The sequence below is a fragment of the Lynx canadensis genome, chromosome A1 (genome assembly GCF_007474595.2).
Source record: "Lynx canadensis isolate LIC74 chromosome A1, mLynCan4.pri.v2, whole genome shotgun sequence".
Taxonomy (NCBI): domain Eukaryota; kingdom Metazoa; phylum Chordata; class Mammalia; order Carnivora; family Felidae; genus Lynx; species Lynx canadensis.
In genome coordinates this window covers 72,148,959-72,170,904 of record NC_044303.2, presented here as the reverse complement: position 1 = coordinate 72,170,904, position 21,946 = coordinate 72,148,959, and the positions used below count along the sequence as shown (strand labels likewise).

Genomic DNA, 21,946 nt, shown 5'->3' with positions numbered 1-21,946 from the left:
GTCAGCAATATAAAAATTATTAAGAAAACAAGTTACGTCCTTTTTTTGGTACTAAATCTTTGATTGAATGTGTATTTTATATTTACAGCACATCCTAATCTAGACTCACTACATTTCAAGTGTTCGGTAACCACATGGAGTTTTCAGTGGAGTTCTAGAAGCCCCTACTCTGGGCTCCACCATTTTCCAGGCTTGATCAAGTTATTTGTCTTCAGTGATCCTTTGCTCCCTGCTCTGAACTTGGGGATATAACTTCATAATCTATCCATTCTACATGGGCATTATAAAGATAAAGCATGTGAAATTTTTCTTTTTTTTTAATGTTTATTTTTAAGAGAGAGAGACATAGTGCAAGGGGGGAGGGTGGAGAGAGAAGGAGACACAGAACCTGAAGCAGACTCCAAGCTCTGAGCTGTCAGCACAGAGCCCAATGCAGGGCTTTAACTCCCAAACCATGAGATCATGACCTGAGCCGAAGTCGGACACTTAACCAACTGAGCCACCCAGGCACCCGTAACATGTGAAATTTTTCTAACTGTAAAAAGTACAACACCCCAACACATTATCAATACATTCTCTTTTTTGTTAGTCTTCCTCAACGCCAGCCAAAATTAATACTATCAGATTTTCCTGCTCTCTTCTATCTGTTCTTCCATCCTCCCCAGTGTTACAGTCATGCCAGAAAAGTTCCATCAAACAGAGAACCCATTTGTACCTCACAAAGGGTGTGCTTTAGTATGAAATTTCTGTGCTCAGGCAGATAGGTATTGAGTGTCCTTCTTAAAACAACTGTCACCGTCAGCATCAGGGGCTGTGCCAAGCCTAGGTGGGCTCTCAGTCACCCTGATCCATTTCCTCGAATAATGAGTGGTTTTGAGCACCAAAGATGTGTAAGCCACCATGCTGGAGATTGAGAAGAATGCACAGATCAAAACAAAGGCTGTCATTGCTCTCATGGACATCACAGCCTGGAAAGTTTGTGTTTTGTTTCGTTTCAAAGTTTTACGCCAGAATGTTTCATCATGATCCAAGAGGCTGGGAGGGCAGGTGTGGTTTGGGACAAGTAGGCATTCATGGAATGCTCCCAAGTCAATGAGAGTTGCAGCCATAGTGAGGCAGATGGAGGAAAGACACGTATTCCTGCAATGACACAAACGAGCGGGAGGTGGCTGCGTCAGAGAGGTCCTGGAAAGTGTCCCTGCAGAAGTGACGATTGGGTTCAGCCTGTAGGATGAGGGTATGTTGGCGGCTGTCCCTGTGATGGAATGCTATGGGAGGGAAATAGTGTGCCTGGAGTAGAAGGAGCAAGGGGCACATGGCACAAGGTCTGGACGGGACCTCTCAGGACCAGGTGAAGGATGGGGGTGCTGTCACTTCCAGAATGCAAAGTGAGAAAGCCTCTATAGCAAATCTGGAACTAACATAGAAAGGGGAAGCAAGGTCCATGTTTTTAGCTTTCCCTAGACAAATATAGCCAAAAACTACTTGGTCCAAAAGAAGAGTAGGGCAGGCTTCCTAATCCTAGATGTCCCAGAGAGGACATCTCACACGGGAAAGACTAACTTGCCTATTCTGCCAGACTGCTTTTGTTCTTTCCCAAGAAGCTTCCGTCCCAGAAAAATACTCATCCTCCACTCTACTTTGCACTCTCTGTGGCCTATTGTGAAGGGAGATGCAGTATTTGTTCCCATCTAAGCTATTTCTATGCAGACACATTCATTTCCTTGTACCTCAAGGATATTCAGCGGACCCCCTTCCCAGGGGCCCATATGTGACAGTTGTCATTTGGCGAGGCGAGACTCCTTGAGAAAAGTCACGCTTTGGCATCAGTTTAATGCCACAGTTGTTATTGCAGCTCTAGCTGGTGGGATCTTTGTTTCCGAGATGAAGCTTTCTTAGTCATAAAGTGCACCCAGTCATCTCTCGCTGCTGATTGCACACTTGAAGAATGAGCTGGATGTGTTTCTGGGCTGGACAGACATTCTCTGCAATCAGCTTACACGAATGTGGCCGGCTGGTCTCCAAAGTCTCCGGAGACCTTCTGAGAGGAGGAAGCTGACCTCCTGCAATCTTTTCCAACTCTAGACCTTCTTTGCCAGGGTTCCTGCATTTTTGGTCTCACTTGACATCCACAAGTTGCACTGTTACCCTGAGTTTTTCTTGCTCCTCAAAGGAGCCGGTCACTATTTTATGTAAAACTTATTTTAGTTTTAAAATACAGAATTCAGCTGAGCAAAACAGAGACCGAAGTTTCATTTAAGATTTGATTTTATAGCTAATATTTATTCATGAGTTTTGGCAGTGACCTTTTCAGCACCTTTTAAAGATAAATTTCTTATAAGAATTTTCACATTTTATTAAACTAATTACTCAGTAGACTTCACAGAAGACTTAAAATGAAAACTGGAATTGTAACAAGATCTCCTGTGCACATGGCGAGTGGCTGTCTTCTGTTTAAATTTCAGAACGCGTATACCTACATGATGGGCGCCTGCGTGATTGTCTTCCGGTTTTTCTCTATCTGTGGAAAGCATGTGAGTACGTTGTAAAGGATACTATCAATGGTTGCATAAGCACAGAAGAAAGGAGCGATGCCTGATTGACTTCAGCTGTCCATCTGGGTCTTCAGGGTGGAAGTTAACAAATTGGTAGTCATCCTAAGTCCAAATGAGCAAATATTAAATATTAAAATGAATCGGCAGCTTAGTTATCTTGTGATACATCTCCTGACATTTCTGTTCTTTTATTTCTTCTTCATATTGGCTAAATTAACTCAGTCATCAACTAAAGACAGCATCTCAGGCATGAAAGCGAAAACCAATGCTCTTTCTTAATACTTCTTTATTTTTATTGTTTCTATTTGAATAAGCTTACTTTACTGGAAAGAAAAATCATCTTTAGTGAAGATTCGTGATTCTATGACCCCAGATTTCTTTATATTCTTTGTTATTGCATATATTGCATATATGTGGAATATATTGCATATATTCCACATATATTTTTCATTTTTTAATGTAATTTTCTTTTTCGCTACTGACACTATTTCATATACCTTCCATATATTCACGTATTCAATATGTGCTATTTGATGGTATTTAGTATTTTGCCATTGGTTAGGTTTGTTTTTATGAACATCTGTTTGTGGGAGAATCCTGAGCCTACTTGGTGGAATAGGCCAAAAATATACAGCCCTCATCATAGAGACTCGGGGAGCAAGAGAAGAGAAAATAGAAGCAAGGAATTTTAGGGAGAGGCTTTTATTAATTTGGCTGAAAAGGCTGAACAGTTGGAAATACAAGTCGAATTTCTCTCTAATGTTTTTTGAATAATATTTAGATTAATACCCTTTATTAAGAACTAATTCAAAGCAATTTTAAAATGAGGGTCACTCTCGTGCCACCTGCTTACCTGTTACTTACTTCCCAGGCTCCCCATGGCTAAGTGAATTAAATATTCATTTCTGTCTCCCCACATCTCCATATAGGTAACACTAAAGATGCTTCTCCTGACGGTGGTTGTCAGCATGTACAAAAGCTTCTTTATCATAGTGGGAATGTTCCTACTTCTATTGTGTTATGCTTTTGCTGGAGTTGTTTTATTTGGTACTGTGAAGTATGGAGAGAACATTAACAGGTTGGTGTGGATTTCTCTCCCTATTCATTTATCAAGCAAACTTTTATAATCATGAAATCAGGAATAAAAACCTGAATGACTTTTGTCTATCAAAGACAGGAGGAAGGGGAAACAATGAGTTGGAAACTAAAACAAAATGTCCAAATTTTAAATGACATTTTTCTAATTAAAAACAGTCTACACATTTACTTTAGAAACCTTGTCTCCGTAATATTACCAAAATGTAACGGGAACCCATAATTCCAAATCTACCACTACACAGGAATAACCACTTGTAATTTCCCGGTGAATTTCTATCCACCTACTGCCAAAAAACAACATATTCTTTTTTAAATTACACTTTGAACTGATTTGGGGTTTTCTTTTTTTTTTTTTTTAACAAAGCAGAACATGGGAAACTATACTCCCAAAATGGTTACTATATACGAAAAGCATTTTTTCAGAGATTATCTTTAATTTTGGGAAGCACTTCATAGTTTTTTAAAAAGGAATTATACAACACATTATATACAGATGTGTCTTGTTGCAGAGATTGCTTATTTGATACATGGCAGCTCTACTTTTTATAGCAAAATCCATGTGAAAGAAGGAATCACTTTTACTTGTCAAAATTGGAACCCTTAGCCACTCAAGATGCATGGCCACAAAATGGTGGCACCATGCTAGGGTTGGGTTAGACGGCTATGCTTGAGGGCAAGTGTGAATAACAAATTAAGAAGATATAACCTTCAGACATGGTGACTTAACAACCACATCTGCTCCAAAATCTACCTGCTTTAGTGGTAACACCTTACTACTTCATGACCAACTATATTACCCACATTCTGGTTTTTCCTCCTTCATTAGGCATGCAAACTTTTCCTCAGCTGGCAAAGCCATCACCGTACTGTTCCGAATCGTCACAGGCGAAGACTGGAATAAGATTATGCATGACTGTATGGTAAACTTCTCTTCATCACTAACAGTACATCAACTTAGAACCAAATGAAACTCTTTGCAGTGCAGTATATCACCAGCCTTATCCTCGTTAGCATCAAGACTTTGTGTACAAAACACCTGTCCTGGCTATTTAGTCCATAAAGTTGCATCCTTTTACATTGCAGTATATGGCCATGTGCAGGAAGAATATCCAGTGAACCCAGCTTGAGCTATTGTGGTTCCATCTGGCAGATACGCATTCTGTTGGCATTGTTCTTTCCCTCCCACCTTTAACACTTTGGCAGTCAAGTACAAACAGGGGAGTTCCTCTTCTTTAATTGAATTTATTCAACAGATATTCACTGAGCGCCTGGTTTATACTGGGCCATATGCTAGGAGCTCGGTGTTGCCTGATTCCAAGGCATGCTCAAGGTGCTTACGGCAAGGCCCTGAGCTACACCCTCCCTTTGGGTCCTCCCTTTTCCTCCTTGTGTTCACATCTCCCTTGAAGCATCGGCTCCATCAGGAATCCTGCCCCACACTAAGACTGCAGTGACATGTTCCTACAGCACTCTGTGTTTCTCCTTTGTAGCATGTATCACAGCTATAGTGAGTTACTGGCTTGATTATTCCATCTCTATTTCCTCTCTCTCAACCTCCAGAACAACACTGTCCAAAAGAAATTTCTGCCATGATGGCAATCTGCTCTGTCTAATGCAGTAGCCATATGTGGTTACTGAGCCCTTGAAATGGGACTAGTGCTCCTGAGCAACTGAATTTTAAATTTCATCAAACTGTATTTGATGTTCATTAACATACATTTACATTTTAATAGCCACATGCAGTCCATGGCTCCCATGTATATAGCTTTAGACCGTCAGCAACATGAAGGAGGGACAGACTCTATGTCTTGCTTACCTGTCTGTCTCCAACATTGGGTATAAATCCAGCACATAGTAGGAGCTAAAGAACTATATGCATGAATGAATGGGGACAGAATTTACCAAATCAAATATAATATGAAGCAGAATTAAATAGATTCTAAATATACAACAAGCAGAGTGCTACAACTGCTTCTTCTGCAGAAGAAAGAGCTAGTCTCTCTGGCTGAAAGAAGCCAGGTTTCTCTGAGGTGCCGGCATTTTATTGGGCCACTAAAGACGGGGTGGGGGGACTTTTGATAACCTGAGTCTAGTGCTCTTCTGTAAAGTCCCATAATGGTGCCCCAAGAATGAAGATTACTGGTTTCTTCTTACACAATTTGAATGTGAATTTGCTATGTATAACAAATCTTCATAAAGCTTAACCCATTAGTTAGGTCAAAGAAATTTTTTAAATGCTTTTTTTGACTTTCTGCAGCTCCCATCACAAGAACTACTTACCATTCAGGACTAGTGCAGGTGGCAGAAAGAATGTCTCTTGGAAGAAAGGAGTTCATTTTCATTGTGCTTCTAAAATGGCACTGAACTTGAGATTCCCTGAGACTAGAAGTGTAGAATAAAGGAAAGATTCTTTTTTATTTTTGCCACGGATGATGTACTCAATGTACGTGGCTTTTGGGAGATTAACTTTGAAGTTAATTATGTTTTATATGGTGAGGGATAGTTCACAAACTACAGCATGTGCACAAATTCGTATTCTTCACTCTGACCCCTCCTCCCTCTCCCCCATCGCCCGCAGGTCCAGCCTCCCTTTTGTACTCCAGATGAATTCACATACTGGGCAACAGACTGCGGAAATTACGCTGGGGCACTTATGTATTTCTGTTCATTTTATGTCATCATTGCCTACATCATGCTAAATCTGCTTGTAGGTAAGTGATGTTCACTGAATATGTTTTAATATCTTTAAACCCAGGTACTTAGATAATTACGTACAATTTTCAAGTAATTATCCCAGATTGCTTGGGGCGGGTATTTCATGGCATTAATTATAAATTGTTGCCTCTCGATCCAGAAGCTGAAAAGACCTTTGAAAGGCATGTAAATGACAGTTGATTGCAATTTCAAGAGTTGTCCTATTAATTATGATCATTAATTTCAAAAGAGCTCTTCTCGTGGATTGAGTTGAAGAAATCTCAGAGAGGGCTACCTTTATGGCCTTGAAACATCACAGTTATGTTTCTGAAAGATACATGGTGTTCACCCAGGTGTGGGGCCACCCAGAACCCAATCTGACCTTTAAATACTGCCCTGGAACTGTCAACTAAGAGTGAAAGCCAGCTGGCATGGATATCTCCACACACAGAATGTGTGTTTATGCTCATGACCCTCATGTTTTGGAAAGGCAGGAGCTGGATAAATAGCTTAATCCAAGTGTAAGTAAGATATGCCAACTTTGAAAACACACTAAAAAACACTGTAAAAATTTGGCTTGTGATGTAGGTGATAAAATCCATTATTTATAATAGATGTTTTACTTTTTCTAAAAAATGACAGATTAGCATAATTATCTAACTTCTCCATTTTTCTTTTTTCTTTTCTTAGCCATCATTGTGGAGAACTTCTCCTTGTTTTATTCCACGGAGGAGGACCAGCTTCTAAGTTACAACGATCTTCGCCACTTTCAAATCATATGGAATATGGTGGATGATAAACGAGAGGTAGGAAAGGGGGCCATTGCTTCATGCCCACCCCCAAAGAGATTCCCTGCCCTGCTGCAGACATTTAAGTAGTCTTGCTGTCACCAGTAGACATCTATTGAATTTGGGATGGCCATTGTGAATTGTAGAAAGCCATCATTGACCGTTCAGCAAAATATGCTAGGAAGGGAGAGGGACAGAATGGTCCCCTGTCCAACCGTGGATGCCCTCTTCTTGGACATTCAGAAAGTCATCAAGGAGAGGAAACCAAGGAAGCTCTGAGGAAACCAGCCCTAGGATGAGAGCAGCAGAAGTAGTGAAGTTCAAATCACCAGAGCGATGGTGTAATACAGAGCCACAAACAGCCACACACAGCAATCCTGATTAGAAGTGCAAAGGAACTACTTAGTGGTTTCTGAAGGTTATTTTTTAAATTATTTTGGACTTATTCTTTGAATGCTTTAACCATAAAACTTTCCCAAGATTTCCTGGAATTAGCCAAAGCAACAATATCTCATTCTCTAGCTGCTGCTGCTGCTCTTTCTTTTCCCCTTTCTTCATCCCTAGCAAATACTCAGGCCTAGTTCTGGGTGCTGGGGATACAGCAGTGAACGCAACGGAAAGTCACCCATGCTTACAGAGCTTCTATTCTAATATAGAGAGACAAACAATATAACGTGAAATAATAATAATCATTATTATCTCAAGAAGGTATAAGCACTTTGCAGATGGTAATATGGTAGACACCAGTCGGACTAGAGGGCAGGCTACTTTAGCGGGGTGGCCATGACGGTCTGGCTGGGGAGGTGTTGTTAAACCTGACATCTGAAAAACAAGGAAAGTTCTACCATGGGAAAATCTACCATGGGTAGGTTCAAAAACAGTTGCAGGAAGAGTTCACAGAGGGCGTGAAGACCAAAGAACCAGAACAAGCTAAGGAAGGGCGCATCTTGAGCTAGGCCTGCACAGTAATGCCTGGCTTTCCTCACCGCCTTTGTCCCCCTCTCCCTAACACCCCCCACTTCTGCAGTCACCAGTCTCAGGGGGGCTTTCTCTGAGACAGTGACCTGCACGTGTGGCCATCTGGCCTAGCTCTCCTATCTCCCCTTGATCCACCTGCCTCTCCAAGACCACTGCCTGTGGGAACCTGCTTTCCTTGGATGCACACATCAAAGATGGCACCATGAGTCACATGTTAAGGTGTTTCTAACTGACAGGAATTCATGGTTACCCATGTCCCTGCCTTTAGCCCAATGCCTTAATTCAAAGACAGAGCCAGGCTGGCACGGTAGATTGTGTTGCCCGAAAGGGAGCGACACGTGTTTGATATTCCAGAATCTGGAGCTGCTCTGACCAGATTCTCTTGTATGTAATTGTGCTAATAATTGGGAAGACCTGAAAAGGAGTGATCATTCCCTAGAAGAGCCATTTATAAAAAATGTTTAGAAGTTTGTAGCATCCAGGCTAAGTGAAGAGGAGGAACATGTACATGTGAATGTTGTACTTTCTGCGATAATGCATTAGCAACCCACTCAGCGTGTTTTAGAGAAATAGATGAGCAGAGGCTGAGTCAGTGAAACAGACCAGGAGAGGAAAACCCTGGTAAAGCAAGGGCTGGGGCCAGGATGGCAGAGAGCCTCCTAGGCTCCCAATGCTGCCAGGTTATAAGATCCCACAGAACCAGAGAAGCACCAGCGGAAAATCTAAGTGCTCGGCTTTCAATGTGGTGCTTCTCTAGTAAACACCCTCCTGACCCAGCCTCCAGGGAGGCAAACAACTTCCTTACTTCCCACTGCTAATTATGCTATCTTTTAAGAAAAAGATCTGGTGTCGGTTTTCTTTTTTGTGATTTTTTTTTTTCTGTGAAAACAGAACCCCAAGTGAATCGTTATGGCCTAAAGATGATTTACCAGTTATTGTGCTCTGCCCCCCAGGGGGTGATTCCGACTTTCCGTGTGAAGTTCCTGCTGAGGCTCCTGCGGGGGAGGCTGGAGGTGGATCTCGACAAAGACAAACTTCTGTTTAAGCACATGTGCTATGAAATGGAGAGACTGCATAATGGCGGGGATGTCACTTTCCATGATGTCCTAAGGTACGAGGGAGTTTTCACAACCCTGGGTCACAGAGCTGGAGTGAGTGCTGAAACCAAAGCTGTGACTTTGTGAAATACAACCAACAAGTGGGCTCACAGCCCAAGATGCCACACTCATTGAGATTATAAGGTGAGGCCACACTGCTCAGGCTCCGCATGGCCTTTGTCGCTGTCCTGTAAGGGCCGTGTCTGAGTGCCGCACACAGGAGGGGGAAGAAGCAGTGGCCTGACATCCCCAGAGGTGCCCCATATGACTGAGGAGATCCTGATGGGAGAGGTGAGGGGCTTTGGGGAGCACAGCTTCCCCTCGTTCTGTGAGGGAGGAGCTGGTCTGGGGGAGTTTAGTGACTAGGTGGTCCAGCTGGAGTCCAATCCAGATCTTCTCATTTGCTCCATGATTCCGCCCCCAGCTGGCTGGCAAACCACACGTTCCAGACATTCACTGAGACCCCGCACAGGACAAGGAGGACGAAATTCCATAAACTGGGTGGTTGAAACAAGTGTATTGTCTCACAGTCCTAGAGGCTAGAAGCTTAAATTCAAGGGGTCGGCAAGGCTGGTTCCTTCTGAGGCTGTGAGAGGGACTCTTCCAGCCTCTTGCCAGCTCCTAGGGGTTGGCCGCCTTCCTTGTAGAAACATCACCCCGATCTCTGCCCTCACCTTCACGTGTTGTTCTTCCCGCATGTGTGCGTGCGTGTGCGTGTGTGCTTACACATGTGTGTCCAAATCTTCCCTTTTATAAGGACACCATTCGTATTGGATTAGGGACCCACCCCAGTCCAGTATTATCTCTTCTTAATTAATCACATCTGTAGTAACCTATTTCAAAATAAGATCACATTTTGAGGTACTGGGGGTCATCACTCCAACAAAGATTTTTTAGGGGGAAAACAATTCAATCCATAACAGCTTTTTAAACAGGAATCTATAGGGGCACCTTGGTGGCTCAGTCAATTAAGCCTCCAACTTCAGTGCAGGTCATGATTTCATAGTTCGTGAGTTCGAGCCCCATGTCAGGCTCTGTGCTGACTGCTCAGAGCCTGGAGCTGCTTTCAGATTCTGTGTCTCCCTTCTCTCTGTGCCCCCCCCCCCGACTTGTGCTCCGTCTCTCTGTCTCTGTTTCTCAAAAAATGAACAGGTTAAAAAAAATTTAAACAGGAATCCATGGATCAAATCCAGAGGTCAATGGGCTTGGAAACAATCACATCTCTATTGTCATTAATCAGTCACTGAAATGCAGCATTTTCTTCAGTGATGAATGCAGGCAGCAAGCCCCACAGTGTTAATAATAACCTGCATCTCTGCCACCAGCAGAAATCATAGATATTTTCAGATGGCATCGCTGACGTGGCCGATAATCTTCAATATCCTCTATACTCACCACTGCTTCTAAATTACAGTAGTCCTTTGACCTCAGCTAAATGTTATTATTTAATGCATTAATAAAGAAGCACTTATGTTACTCTGTCACCATCTTTTTAAAAATTTCTAAAATTAATTTCATTTCTTTTTTTTATTAAAATAGAGTTGACATACAATGTTATATTAGTTTCAGGTGTACAACATAGTGATTCCACAACTGTGTATGTTATGCTGTGCTCACCACGAGAGTAGACACCATCAGTCACCATACAACACTATTACAGCGTCATTGACTATATTCTTTATGCTGCACTTTTCATCCCCGTGACTTATTCATTACAAAACTGGAAGCCTGTACCCTCCCTCTCCCTTTCACCCTCTTCCCCTCCACCCTTCTGGCAACCAGCAGTTTGTTTTCTGTATTTATGGGTCTGTTTCTGCTTTGTTTATTTTTTAGATTCCACATGTAATTGAAATCATATGGTATTTGTCTTTCTCAGTCTGACTTATTTCACTTAGCATGATACCCCCTACCTCCATCCATGTTGTCGCAAATGGCAAGATCTCATTCTTTTTTATGGCTGAGAAATATTCCATTGCATATATACTGTATCTTCTTTATCCGTTCTATCATCACCTTTTTAAAGAAAATAATATGAGCACTGTATTTGAATATAATTGCTTTCCTTGGTAATAAGAGATATTTTATTTTATGCATTTAAAATGTTATTCTATGAAAAGTCCCATGGGCCCCACTCTCAAAGAGGTCTGTCCGCAGGAAAAGTCATGGCCCTCTTCTAGAAGTGGCTATTTTCATCATGTGGAAAATATTTGGTGAAGGGCTGGGTATGGTGTCACACATTCAGAAGCACTCAGGTATACAGAAATATGCTTGGGACTGAAATTTGAAAATAAGAACAGGAAGGACCCGGGAGAAGTTCTCTCAAGTTTCCCAGTTTACTTCCCGCTATTCCCTTCTTCCAGGAGCAAGCCAAAGGGCAGAAAAAGAAGAGGCAGAAAATACATATGACTAGCAGAGGACGCCATCTCAGAATGTCACCAAATCTTTCCTCCTGGTGACAAATATTTTTAGGTCAAAGGGAGACACGTAGACACCCCGCTGTCATTAGCAGTTCTCATTCGGCCTCTCTGGAACACAGGGAGGCATCCGATAAGATGGACCCCGGCAAAGCCAATGGGGGCCTGGATTGCCCCTCCCTATCCCTGCAGCTCAGGAAGTGATGAAAACAGTTTGGCACTGATGAGATTCTGGAGGAGGCAGGGAAGAGAGGAAAGGCAGACACATTTCCCTCCTCCAAGGAGGGAAGAGCGCTAGCAAAGAAGAGAAGGTCGGGGTGTCAGTGCTGCATGGGGAGGACTCCCGAGCACCTCCGTGCTGTGATGTGGGCGGTGGAGGCAGCACTGAGTTCACAGGAGGGGCAGGCAGGGGCTGAGCGCCAACCGGGGGTCCTGTGGCAGCACCAGCAAGCACCAGGGGCAGAAGGGGCTGCGTTCTTCTTTGGCTGTAGACACCTCAGCTTAGATGCAGTGTGAGTTGTTGCCTTACTGCCCAGGGGCCCTGAGGCGACACATTGGTTGTGTTGGCTTCATTTGCCCCCGCCTGAACCTGTTGCGCCTAGGGCAGAATGGGAGCAAGTATTCCACCCTGACTGACCTTTCACCCACCAGAATTAATGAGGAAGATCCAGGCGCACAGATGGGATCGACAGAGAGGGAAATGGCAGGGGCAGGAAGCCTGACCTTAGCCAACCCTTACTGACCATCCCCACCTGGAACTGAAGGTGAAGGAAGTATACAGACAGAGCAGTCTTCCTTCTACAGGGAACATTCCAAAGCCTTAAGCAGCTGGTAATGTAGATCAGGGACCAGCCTAGACCTTTGGTTTTACAAACACTTATATGGCACTTACTACTGTAAGCACCTCCCAAGTTTTAACTCAGTCATTTAATAAGGTGGGGACCATGACTGTCCCCATCTTACAGAGGAGGTGACATAACTAGTCCAGTGGCACAGGAACAGTACCTTGGTTGGACTGAGTGGTGTCCTCTCTGAAAGTTGAGATCTCCACCAGAGTCCCAAATGAGTCCGACCTGGAATGCTCTTGTGTGTCCCCCCCACCCCACCCCCAGCATGCTGTCCTACAGGTCAGTTGACATCCGGAAGAGCTTGCAGCTGGAGGAGCTGCTGGCCAGGGAGCAGCTGGAGTACACCATCGAGGAGGAGGTGGCCAAGCAGACCATCCGCATGTGGCTGAAAAAGTGTTTAAAGCGCATCAGAGCTGTGAGTCAACTGGCAGCATCCGGGTTTTTCTTTCCTCCTGTCAAAGGAGAAGGAGGAGGAGGGACAAAAGAGCTTCAGGAACAGCGGAATGAGATGCTCTGTGATTAGCCTCGTAGCCCCTCAACTGTGTCAGCTTCATCCCCTCGTGATGGCCACCTGGTTCGCACCTGAGCTCTCATCCAGACCCAGCTGCGCCCTCGTTAGCAGAGTCCATAAGGCGTTGCCATGGAATCACATTTTTATAACAGAACATTGATGTTTAAAAAGCAGTTTACTGAACAAATATTTATTAAAATATTTGTGATCTCCATTTATCAAACTCAACTGTTCAAAATGCCCAAATCTCTATACGATGACTGGCAACCGAGTTTACAAAAGTACTTTTAAATCGCTCCTAAAAATTCCACCATTCCATTGATAATGTTGTTTGGTCTTTAACAAAGGCCACATCTCCTGGGAGTTTAATGATCTGTCTGTTGCCTTTAGACTTATAAGCTTATAGGATTCTCTGACTCATAAATCAATGAACATATACTGTGTTGGCATACACTGTGTTTACACTAGGCATTTCTACTAATTATTTTTATGATTATGCTTTTGACTTACACTTCACACACAGATGAAAGAATCACACTAATTACTAAACATTTATATATAATACACTTTTTAAATCCTGTTTCTCAGAACAACATCAACAGCAGAAACATATCTGTTGGAGGAGAAAATGTCCCCAGGGAAACAAAACTTCAACCTCCTATAACAAGACAATAGTTATATCATAGCCCTGTTCACTTTGGGGACCCAACCTTCCCCCCCCCCCACCACACACCCCAAGAAGGCACAGGGAGCTGGCTCAGCACCAGACCATGTTCCCAAGTGTGTGTCAAGACAGACAGGCCTGCCTCTATCCAGAATAAGACAAGAGCAAGGGTTTCACTCATCCATCCAAAGCTCTCTGCCTCTAACAACACAGAAAGAAAGGGTGATCCATATTGGCTGAATGAGCACAGAGCAAAATAAGAAGGGAAAATATAGAACACCCAAGTTAGTGATTTAAAAATTCTGTTTTAAATACAACAGGAGCTAGCATCAATGAACATATTTATTCCCATTGTTATGCAAATAAGCGTGGGTTGGGAGGTCTCTAAGCCTGCCTTTATAGCAGTCTGATACTTAACTAGGGGAAGTAGTTAAACATCCTCATTTGGAAGTTCCTAAGAGGTCACTGAGCATACAGGTTCTTTGGAGAGGAGAGAAGGAAATACAATTTGAGTGCTGGGGGACAGGGGGATGTTGGGTTGATTTCTCTGTTACCGAGAGAATGATCATATTTCCATAGAAACAGCAGCAGTCATGCAGCATCATCCACAGTCTGAGGGAGAGCCAACAGCAGGAGCTGAGCCGGTTCCTCAATCCCCCCAGTATCGAGACCACCCAGCCCAGTGAGGACATGAATGCTAACAGTCAGGATAATAATATGCAACCTGAGGTATGTGTATGAGGCATCCTTCCTCCAAGGATATTATGTGCATTTTTTATTTTTTATTTTTCATTTATTTATTTTTTTTAGTGTTTATTTATTTTTGAGACAGAGAGCGTGAGTGGGGGAGGGGCAGAGAGAGAGGGAGACACAGAATCTGAAGCAGACTCCAGGCTCTGAGCTGTCAGCACAGAGCCCCACGCGGGGCTCAAACTCATGAACCACAAGATCATGACCTGAGTGGAGTGGTCGGATGCTTAACCGACTGAGCCACCCAGGCGCCCCACGTGCATTTTTAAAATAAAAAATAAAACAGTGCTGTTCACATAGCCATTTCAAACAAGTGACAGTATTTCTTTTTTTCCAAATGTTTATTTATTTATTTTAAGAGAGAGAGGGAAAGTGCAAGCAGAAAAGGGGTAGAAAGAGAAGAGGAGACAGAGAATCCCAAGCAGGCTCCATGCTGTCAGCACAGAGCCTGACAGGGAGCTTGAACTTATGAACCATGAGATCATGACCTGAGCCACAATCAGAGTCAGATGCTTAACCCACTGAGCCTCCCAGGCACCCCAAGGTGACAGTATCTCTAATTGAAAGTTTTTAAGTAAAAAAAAAAAAAAAAAAAAGGAACGTATTGATCTAGATTATCTTTGGACCTTTACAACTTGGAATGCTTTGGGGTTATTTCAAAAGATTCTGATTCTGAGTTGTATGAATACTAAAAAAAAAAAGTTAATGCTCTGAACGCATTAATTCTATTGATTTTTGTCTAAAGAGTTCATATCGCATCTCTACAGGTTTAACAGAGCCCAGTGATATTACTTGACTTAGGAGAACATGGTTTGCCCGAAGCTCTGCCCTAAATGCTTTCTTCTACCAGGTCACAGGAACTTGCAGTAGAATCAGTGAAAATGTTTGTAATTGACCACCACCTTCCTTAAACAGTCAGACTCATTGAGGCTTTGTCCTCCCTTAGTTGGGCATTGGAAGAGCATATGGAATTCAGGAGGACCTTCTTCACTAGAGCAAAGCTTATTTCCATTTCCAGACTCAATGTACGTGTCCATAAAAAAGCCTAGCATGGACACCCTGGAGAACCTTGCTCTGTGACCAGCAGCTGGCAGGGGGCCTCCCCATTAGGAGGGTGCAGTTGTGGACGAGCTGGAGTCGATCCAGCACTCTGAGATGAGCCCCTGGCACAGTAAGGCTTTGTGATGTGTAGCGGCCTAGTCAGGGGCCGGCAGTAAATACCGAAGCCTGTGGCTCCATAGCCCAGCGAGATGCTTCAAGGGAATTCCTTGTTCCACAGCCCAGTTTGGGGTGGGTTTCATGTTGTCGGCTCCCCAACATGTGGGAATCAACTGCCACCGACAACAGGGACTTGTGCAGGGACAGTCAGCAAAGGGCAGAGACATAGAGGCTTCATGTGTGGGGCCAGGGTAAGATCAGGACAGCCAGCCAGGCAGGGCTGATGAGGCTGGCAAAGTGATGATTGCAGAGCTGTCTACTTTCAGGTAAAAAAACAAAACCAAAAACAAAACAACAGCAACAACAAAAAATCCATGAGGTAACCAAAAAACCAAGAGGGGATACTGAAGAGATGTGAGGTCCGAGGCACTGATAGGAAAGGGGGGGCACCAGAGACTGAGTAAAAAGGGTGGAGAGTCTCAGCTCTTCTCTGACATTAGTCTTGGCTGGTATAAGCTTCATTCTCCTCTGGGGCTGTTGGAGAGTGTTGTCTGCTGAGCTCTCTTTCTGGAGCGCTAGGACTGACCTATAGGTTGGCAAGAATATACTTTCAGGAAACCGGTCAGTCCTTGCTGCCCCCCCGCTTCCTTCCTGGTCCATAGCTACACCCCAGGTGCAGAGGGGAGGTAGCCGTGGGAGTGGAGGAGTCCTGGAGGGATACCTGGAGGAGGTGCTACCTGGAGAATTGTGCCCCCTCCCTTCACCGCGTGCAGGGGTGGCTCTCACTTTCCTGGACTCTCTGAACCCATTTTCTCTTTTCCTTTCCCCATTGTGGACTCTGGGGCTCCAGTACTGTTTTTCCTATTGTGTTTTCTTTCTTTCTTAAAATAAGGGTCCATGGTGGGAGGGAGGGGAGGGTGGGTGATGGGTATTGAGGAGGGCATCTGTTGGGATGAGCACTGGGTGTTGTATGGAAACCAATTTAACAATAAATTTCATATTTAAAAAAATGAATAAACTCTAAACTCTAAAAAATAAATAAATAAAAAATAAAATAAAATAAAATAAAATAAAATAAAATAAAATAAAATAAAATAAAATAAGGGTCCAGACTGGTGCAGAGGACAGGAGGGGAGCACAGCGTTAACAAAGAGCCAGTAACTGCTTTATTCTCCCCCATGCAGACCAGCAGCCAGCAGCAGCTTCTGAGCCCCACGCTGTCGGACAGAGGGGGCAGTCGGCAGGACTCCACAGACCCCGGAAAACCCCAAAGGAAGTTCGGGCAGTGGCGGCTGCCCTCAGGTGTGTGCCCCGAGTCCTTTCTCCATTGATTCAGGTCCTAGAGGTGTCTACACCCTGTGGGCTTTGGGTCTCAGATTTCAAATTCAAGTCTACCCCTAAAGTGATTTACAGACTCCCTTCGCTATTGCTGACACTATCTGCCCTTTTCCTTTGTAGTTTTTCTTTCTTTGTATATACTAACAAACACCTACTCACCCATATTCCTATGACACTTATATTTGCCCAGACTGGAATGTTTTATTTTATTGTATCTTATCTTATTTAGTTTTTGTGGTTATCTCAAAGTGCAACTGGCAAGTAGCAGTTTTTCAAATGGTATCACTAGTTGTCCCTGAACAGAATTTTAAAGTCCATGATGAATATAAAGAACCGAGAGCTGGAAGGATTTCATACTTAACATCTATGGATAGGACGTGTTTATGGGGACTTGTTTACTTGTTACTGCTGGGACTATCACAGCTTTTCAGGAATGGCTTGCAAAGGGGTGAACAGCTCCACGTTGCTCATAGGACTTTTGTCAATTCCACAGCACCAAAACCAATAAGCCACTCAGTGTCTTCGGTCAACTTACGATTTGCAGGGCGCACAACAATGAAATCCGTAGTGTGCAAAATGAACCCCATGACCGACACGGCATCGTGTGGCTCCGAGGTGAAGAAGTGGTGGACCCGGCAGCTGACGGTGGAGAGCGATGAAAGCAGCGATGACCTTCTGGACGTTTAGGTGGAATTAGTGCAGTGCAAGGTTTAATGGGGAGCACTGTTTTCTAGCATTTTCCTCCTATGGTCTAACATGGACCATGGACCATGGACCATGGCGAGCAGTCTATACTTAAGATATCATTTAATTCTATCTCGTCACAAGAGGTCTTTAAGTTGCTTTTTGTCCTGCCGTAGGAAGGCCTAAAACTTGGTCGGTGGCTGTTGTGTATACAGGGAGTTGTTACCGTGAGTTTGAGAAAATTTGCCTAATGGTTGTATTTGTAATATTAGAGAACTATCCCAATACCAGATGTAGATCACTCAAAGATTTCATATATCCTGTCTGTAAACTAAGGTGTATATTCATAAATGCTCTTACTCAGTATTATCACCCCCTGAAAGAGTGCTAAGCCCAAAGTGGCTGATATTTATGGTATGGTAGCTATAGTCTTAGTTCCTGTTTTTCCCACTTCTACTAGAAATACTTCCCTTGGGAAAATTATTATTTATGATTGATCTGAAAAGGTCAGCACTGAGCTCATACTAAAATGATAGTAGTTTTACAAACTACAGATTCTGAATTTTTAAAAGTATAATCCTTTTCTCATGGTATTCTTAAAAATAGGCAAAAGATATTCCGAGTGATAACAAGTCAGTTTCTGTACTCAGTCACTCTAATAAAAACTGTTGCCTGCTTCCTAGAGAATTGTGTGTGCAGGGACCAGGCAAAGAAATTGTCCCAAGGAGCAACAAGTTTAAAACAGACGTGCGCGTAGATCGCTTTAGGCACGTGGTTACCTGAAGATGTTGAGTTTCTGTGAAGGCCTTTTAATAACTAAGTTTAGCAAAACGAGTGAAACTACATGATTCAGCTTATTAAAAAAAAAAAAAATCACGTGCGTGATGTATCATTGGCTTCATTTCTTACACAGGGTATGTTGATTTTGCCGTAAATTGGCGAAGACATTATGAGTTGATTCCAACACATCAGTGCCATGTTCAATTCAAAATGACTCCCTCATACCAGATTCTCCTATGGAAATAATGGTAATTTTGTAGAATTGTGCTTAGAACTCACAGTTGAGGGACCCCACAACTCAGCTGTATTTATTCCACACACCATGTGCTCTGAGAAAGGTAAAATGCAAAGCGATTACACAGTACCTGGGCCTTATACTGGGTCAGCCAAGTAGAAGCACATCCAGGCCCTTACCTACATTATTTTTGGCGAGATTTGCTGTTTAGATGATTTCTTTTAATGCAGCAATTATCTCAGAGTCCTTTGACACCCGGGTTGCTTTATAATCTATTTTCTCTTTTAACATCCTTAAAATAGCCAAATCCTGTCTGTATAACAAACTTAACATTGTGATGCCATCTCTTGTTTACATGATTAATTGTGACTCTAGGATAATGGGTAATTAAAGTCAGTGAAGCCAAAAGGATTTTATTTGGTTTTACGTTCAGTTGGAGTTTACTTTTTGTACATAAAGAAAATCAAATAAATACTGACTTTGTAAAAGAATTTACTCTGAGTTGATGATCATTTCCAAACCCTTCCTCGTGTGTGGAAGGAGGGAAGGGGGTTTGGGGGTGGGATCATTAGGAAGCAGGCACTTTGCAGACTCTGTATTTGAATATTCTGTCTATAATTAGTTGGCAAAAGCTCTGTCCCTGATATTCATTTCAGTTCAGTTCCTAAGCCAGAATGTTCCTTTCACGTTTGTGTCCATAAGGCTGAGTGAATACCTTCCAAGCCAACAATAAAACAGAAAAGGATCTTACGTGGCTGGGGCATGGGCCTGTACTCATGCTGCATGAAAACGAGATTTTATTTTTTGGCTCATTACACTTGAGTAATACAGCTTCATTCTCACAAAACTGCTGAGCCCTTCCTACAACGTCTGTTAACTGGTGTTGAGCAGAACATCATTGTTGTTCATTCTGCAGTGAAGCAAAGGGCCAAATAGCAATGCATTTAAAGCCATAGCACCCTACATTTTCAATTAAGTGAGACAGCCAAGCAGTTCCTGTGGGACTCCTCTCTACTGTTTCCTGAAGCCAGTAGAGCAGACAGCAAGCCGAGAAGGTAAGTGCTACCCCTCTTAGATTTTTCATCAACATATAAACAGTCCAGTTATGCAGATGGGAAAACTTCGGCCACAATGTTCCCTGGTCCTTAGGGAGCCAGACACTGATACTAATCCTGTCATCATGCCACCCACTGCCTTTAATTAAAGGACGCTGTTGGTTCCAAGCACACCAGAAAGCATAAGGGGCAGAATAGTTGACACAGAGCCCCCAAGGGGAACAGACCACACATGCATTGCACATATGGCAATTCAAGGGGACTCAAAGGGAGCAGGGAGGGAGAGAATGGCCAGACCAGTGCTATTCACTCTATTCTCAGTGGTAGCTTGAGAGTAACACCCATCTTCAGCGACTGGCCATTTGTGTCCTGTCCAAGCTGAATAAGATAAGGGAATGTAGAAGAAAAACCAGTTATAAAGCCTTAAGCAAAAGCATTTTCAAAGCCAGTTGATTGACATGTTTGCCTGCTTCTTTGTAGAAAGTGGCATACTATAGATAGGTGGCTTTCAATAGACTGCTTGGCAGTGGCACTCTTTCTCAGAGTCCTTCAAAAATGCCTGAAATATTAACCAGGCAAAAGCCAAACATCCCTAGTTGAAATTGGGGTGAAGATGAGAACCCCACTCACATGGTCTCTTCTCATCCCCTGATAGTGATTGAATTGTGCCCCCCCCCAAAAAAAGATACACTGAAATCCCAACAACTGGCCCCTGTGAATGTGACCCTTTGGGGGAAGAATCTTTGCAGATGTAATTAGTTAAGGAGAGGTAATACTAGAGGAGGGCAGACCCGGAATCCAATATGACTGGTGTCCTTATAAGAGGAGAGAGTCACACAGGGAGGAGAATGCCATGTGAAGACACAACACAGAGGGAAGATGGCCATGTGAAGACAGGGCAGAGGTTGGAGTGATGTGGCCACAAGCCAAGGAACATCTAGGGCTACAAGAAACTGCAAAAGGCAAGAAAGGATACTCTCCTAGAGGCATTAGAGGGAGCATGGCCCCACCAACACCTTGATTTTGGACTTCTAGCCTCCAAACCGGAACTGTGAGGTGATAAATATTGGTCATTGTAAGCCACCCAGTTTGTAGTATTTTGTTACAGTAGGCCTAGAAAACTAATACACCCCCAAACCCAATCCAGTCCCAAAGGTGCCCTCGACCATCCCAGTGCTCCAAGGAGAACCTAATTGGAAAAACACTAGTACAGATCAAAGATTCTGAGTTTGTAGTTTGACATACATGTCAAGTCCTGGATCTACTGGTTATTCCTTGTGTAGTCTCCGATGAGTTTCATACCCTGCCTGAGCCCAAATTTAGCTTCTCACTTTTCCAAAAGGCAGGAAAAAAGAAGGGTGCCTGGGTGGCTCAGTCAGTTAAGCATCCAACTCTTGATCTCAGCTCAGGTCTTGATCTCAGGGTTGTGAGTTCAAGCCCCTCATTGGGCATGGGGCCTACTTAATAAAAATAAGTAAATAAAATTTAAAAGGCAGGAGATGTGAATTTATTTACTTAATTTACCTAACAGGTTCATGAAATCTGCCATGTGGGCTTACTCTGAGCACATGTGCATCATAATCTAAATCATTAACTAGCTGTCTGACCTCCCTACCAGAATCCTCAGTTGGCCAGTTGTCGGGCCAGCCTTTTTTCTGTCTACCACTTCAGGTTTCCAGCTTGAAGCAGGCCTGAGTCTGTGGAAGAGAAAAGACCTGATATTAGATCAAGCTTAAATTGGACCATTCTAATTTCTGATTCAAGACTGTACTGCTATGTAAGGTGACCACTGAACATTTCTAATACATAAGGATGACCAGAAAAGTTGCAAGGTGCTGGAGTTTATATTTAGGACCAAGGGAAGGTTGCTGAATAAATTTTAAAGGGATGGTAGAAAACTAAAAGTGACATCTGCTTTAACTATGGCCTGCACTGGGCTTGTTTGATATACCAATTACATGTCTCGGGGTGCCTGGGTAGCTCAGTCAGTTGAGTATCTGACGTCGGCTCAGGTCATGATCTCACCATTCGTGAGTTTGAGTCCTGTGTCGGGTTCTGTGCTCACAGCTCAGAGTCTGGAGCCTGCTTTGGATTCTTTTTCTCCCCCCCACCCCTCTCTCTCTGCCCCTCCCCCACTCATGCTGTCTCTCTCTCTTTCTCTCAAAAATAAATAAATGTTAAAAAAAAAAAAGATGTCTTTTAGGCTTCCAAGGGGAGCACGTAGATTCAATGGTTGAATAGACAAACCTGAGGGTCAACAGAGAGGGATTCACATCCAGAAGCATGAGCATAGAGATGG

The 21,946-nt window shown here is 43.3% G+C and overlaps 1 protein-coding gene across 1 annotated transcript in view; it reads left to right on the top strand.

Annotated features, from left to right (window-relative positions):
* The window catches only part of NALCN (sodium leak channel, non-selective), a 308,773-nt gene extending 289,698 nt beyond the window's left edge, over positions 1–19,075 (top strand). Inside the window, 10 exon segments of the mRNA XM_032592429.1 lie at positions 2,466–2,534; positions 3,485–3,633; positions 4,480–4,573; positions 6,232–6,364; positions 7,038–7,153; positions 9,067–9,224; positions 12,737–12,887; positions 14,227–14,376; positions 16,740–16,857; positions 17,387–19,075. Coding sequence (XP_032448320.1) covers positions 2,466–2,534; positions 3,485–3,633; positions 4,480–4,573; positions 6,232–6,364; positions 7,038–7,153; positions 9,067–9,224; positions 12,737–12,887; positions 14,227–14,376; positions 16,740–16,857; positions 17,387–17,580 — 1,332 coding nt within the window. The 3' untranslated portion in view covers positions 17,581–19,075.
* Positions 19,076–21,946: the final 2,871 nt, after the last annotated feature.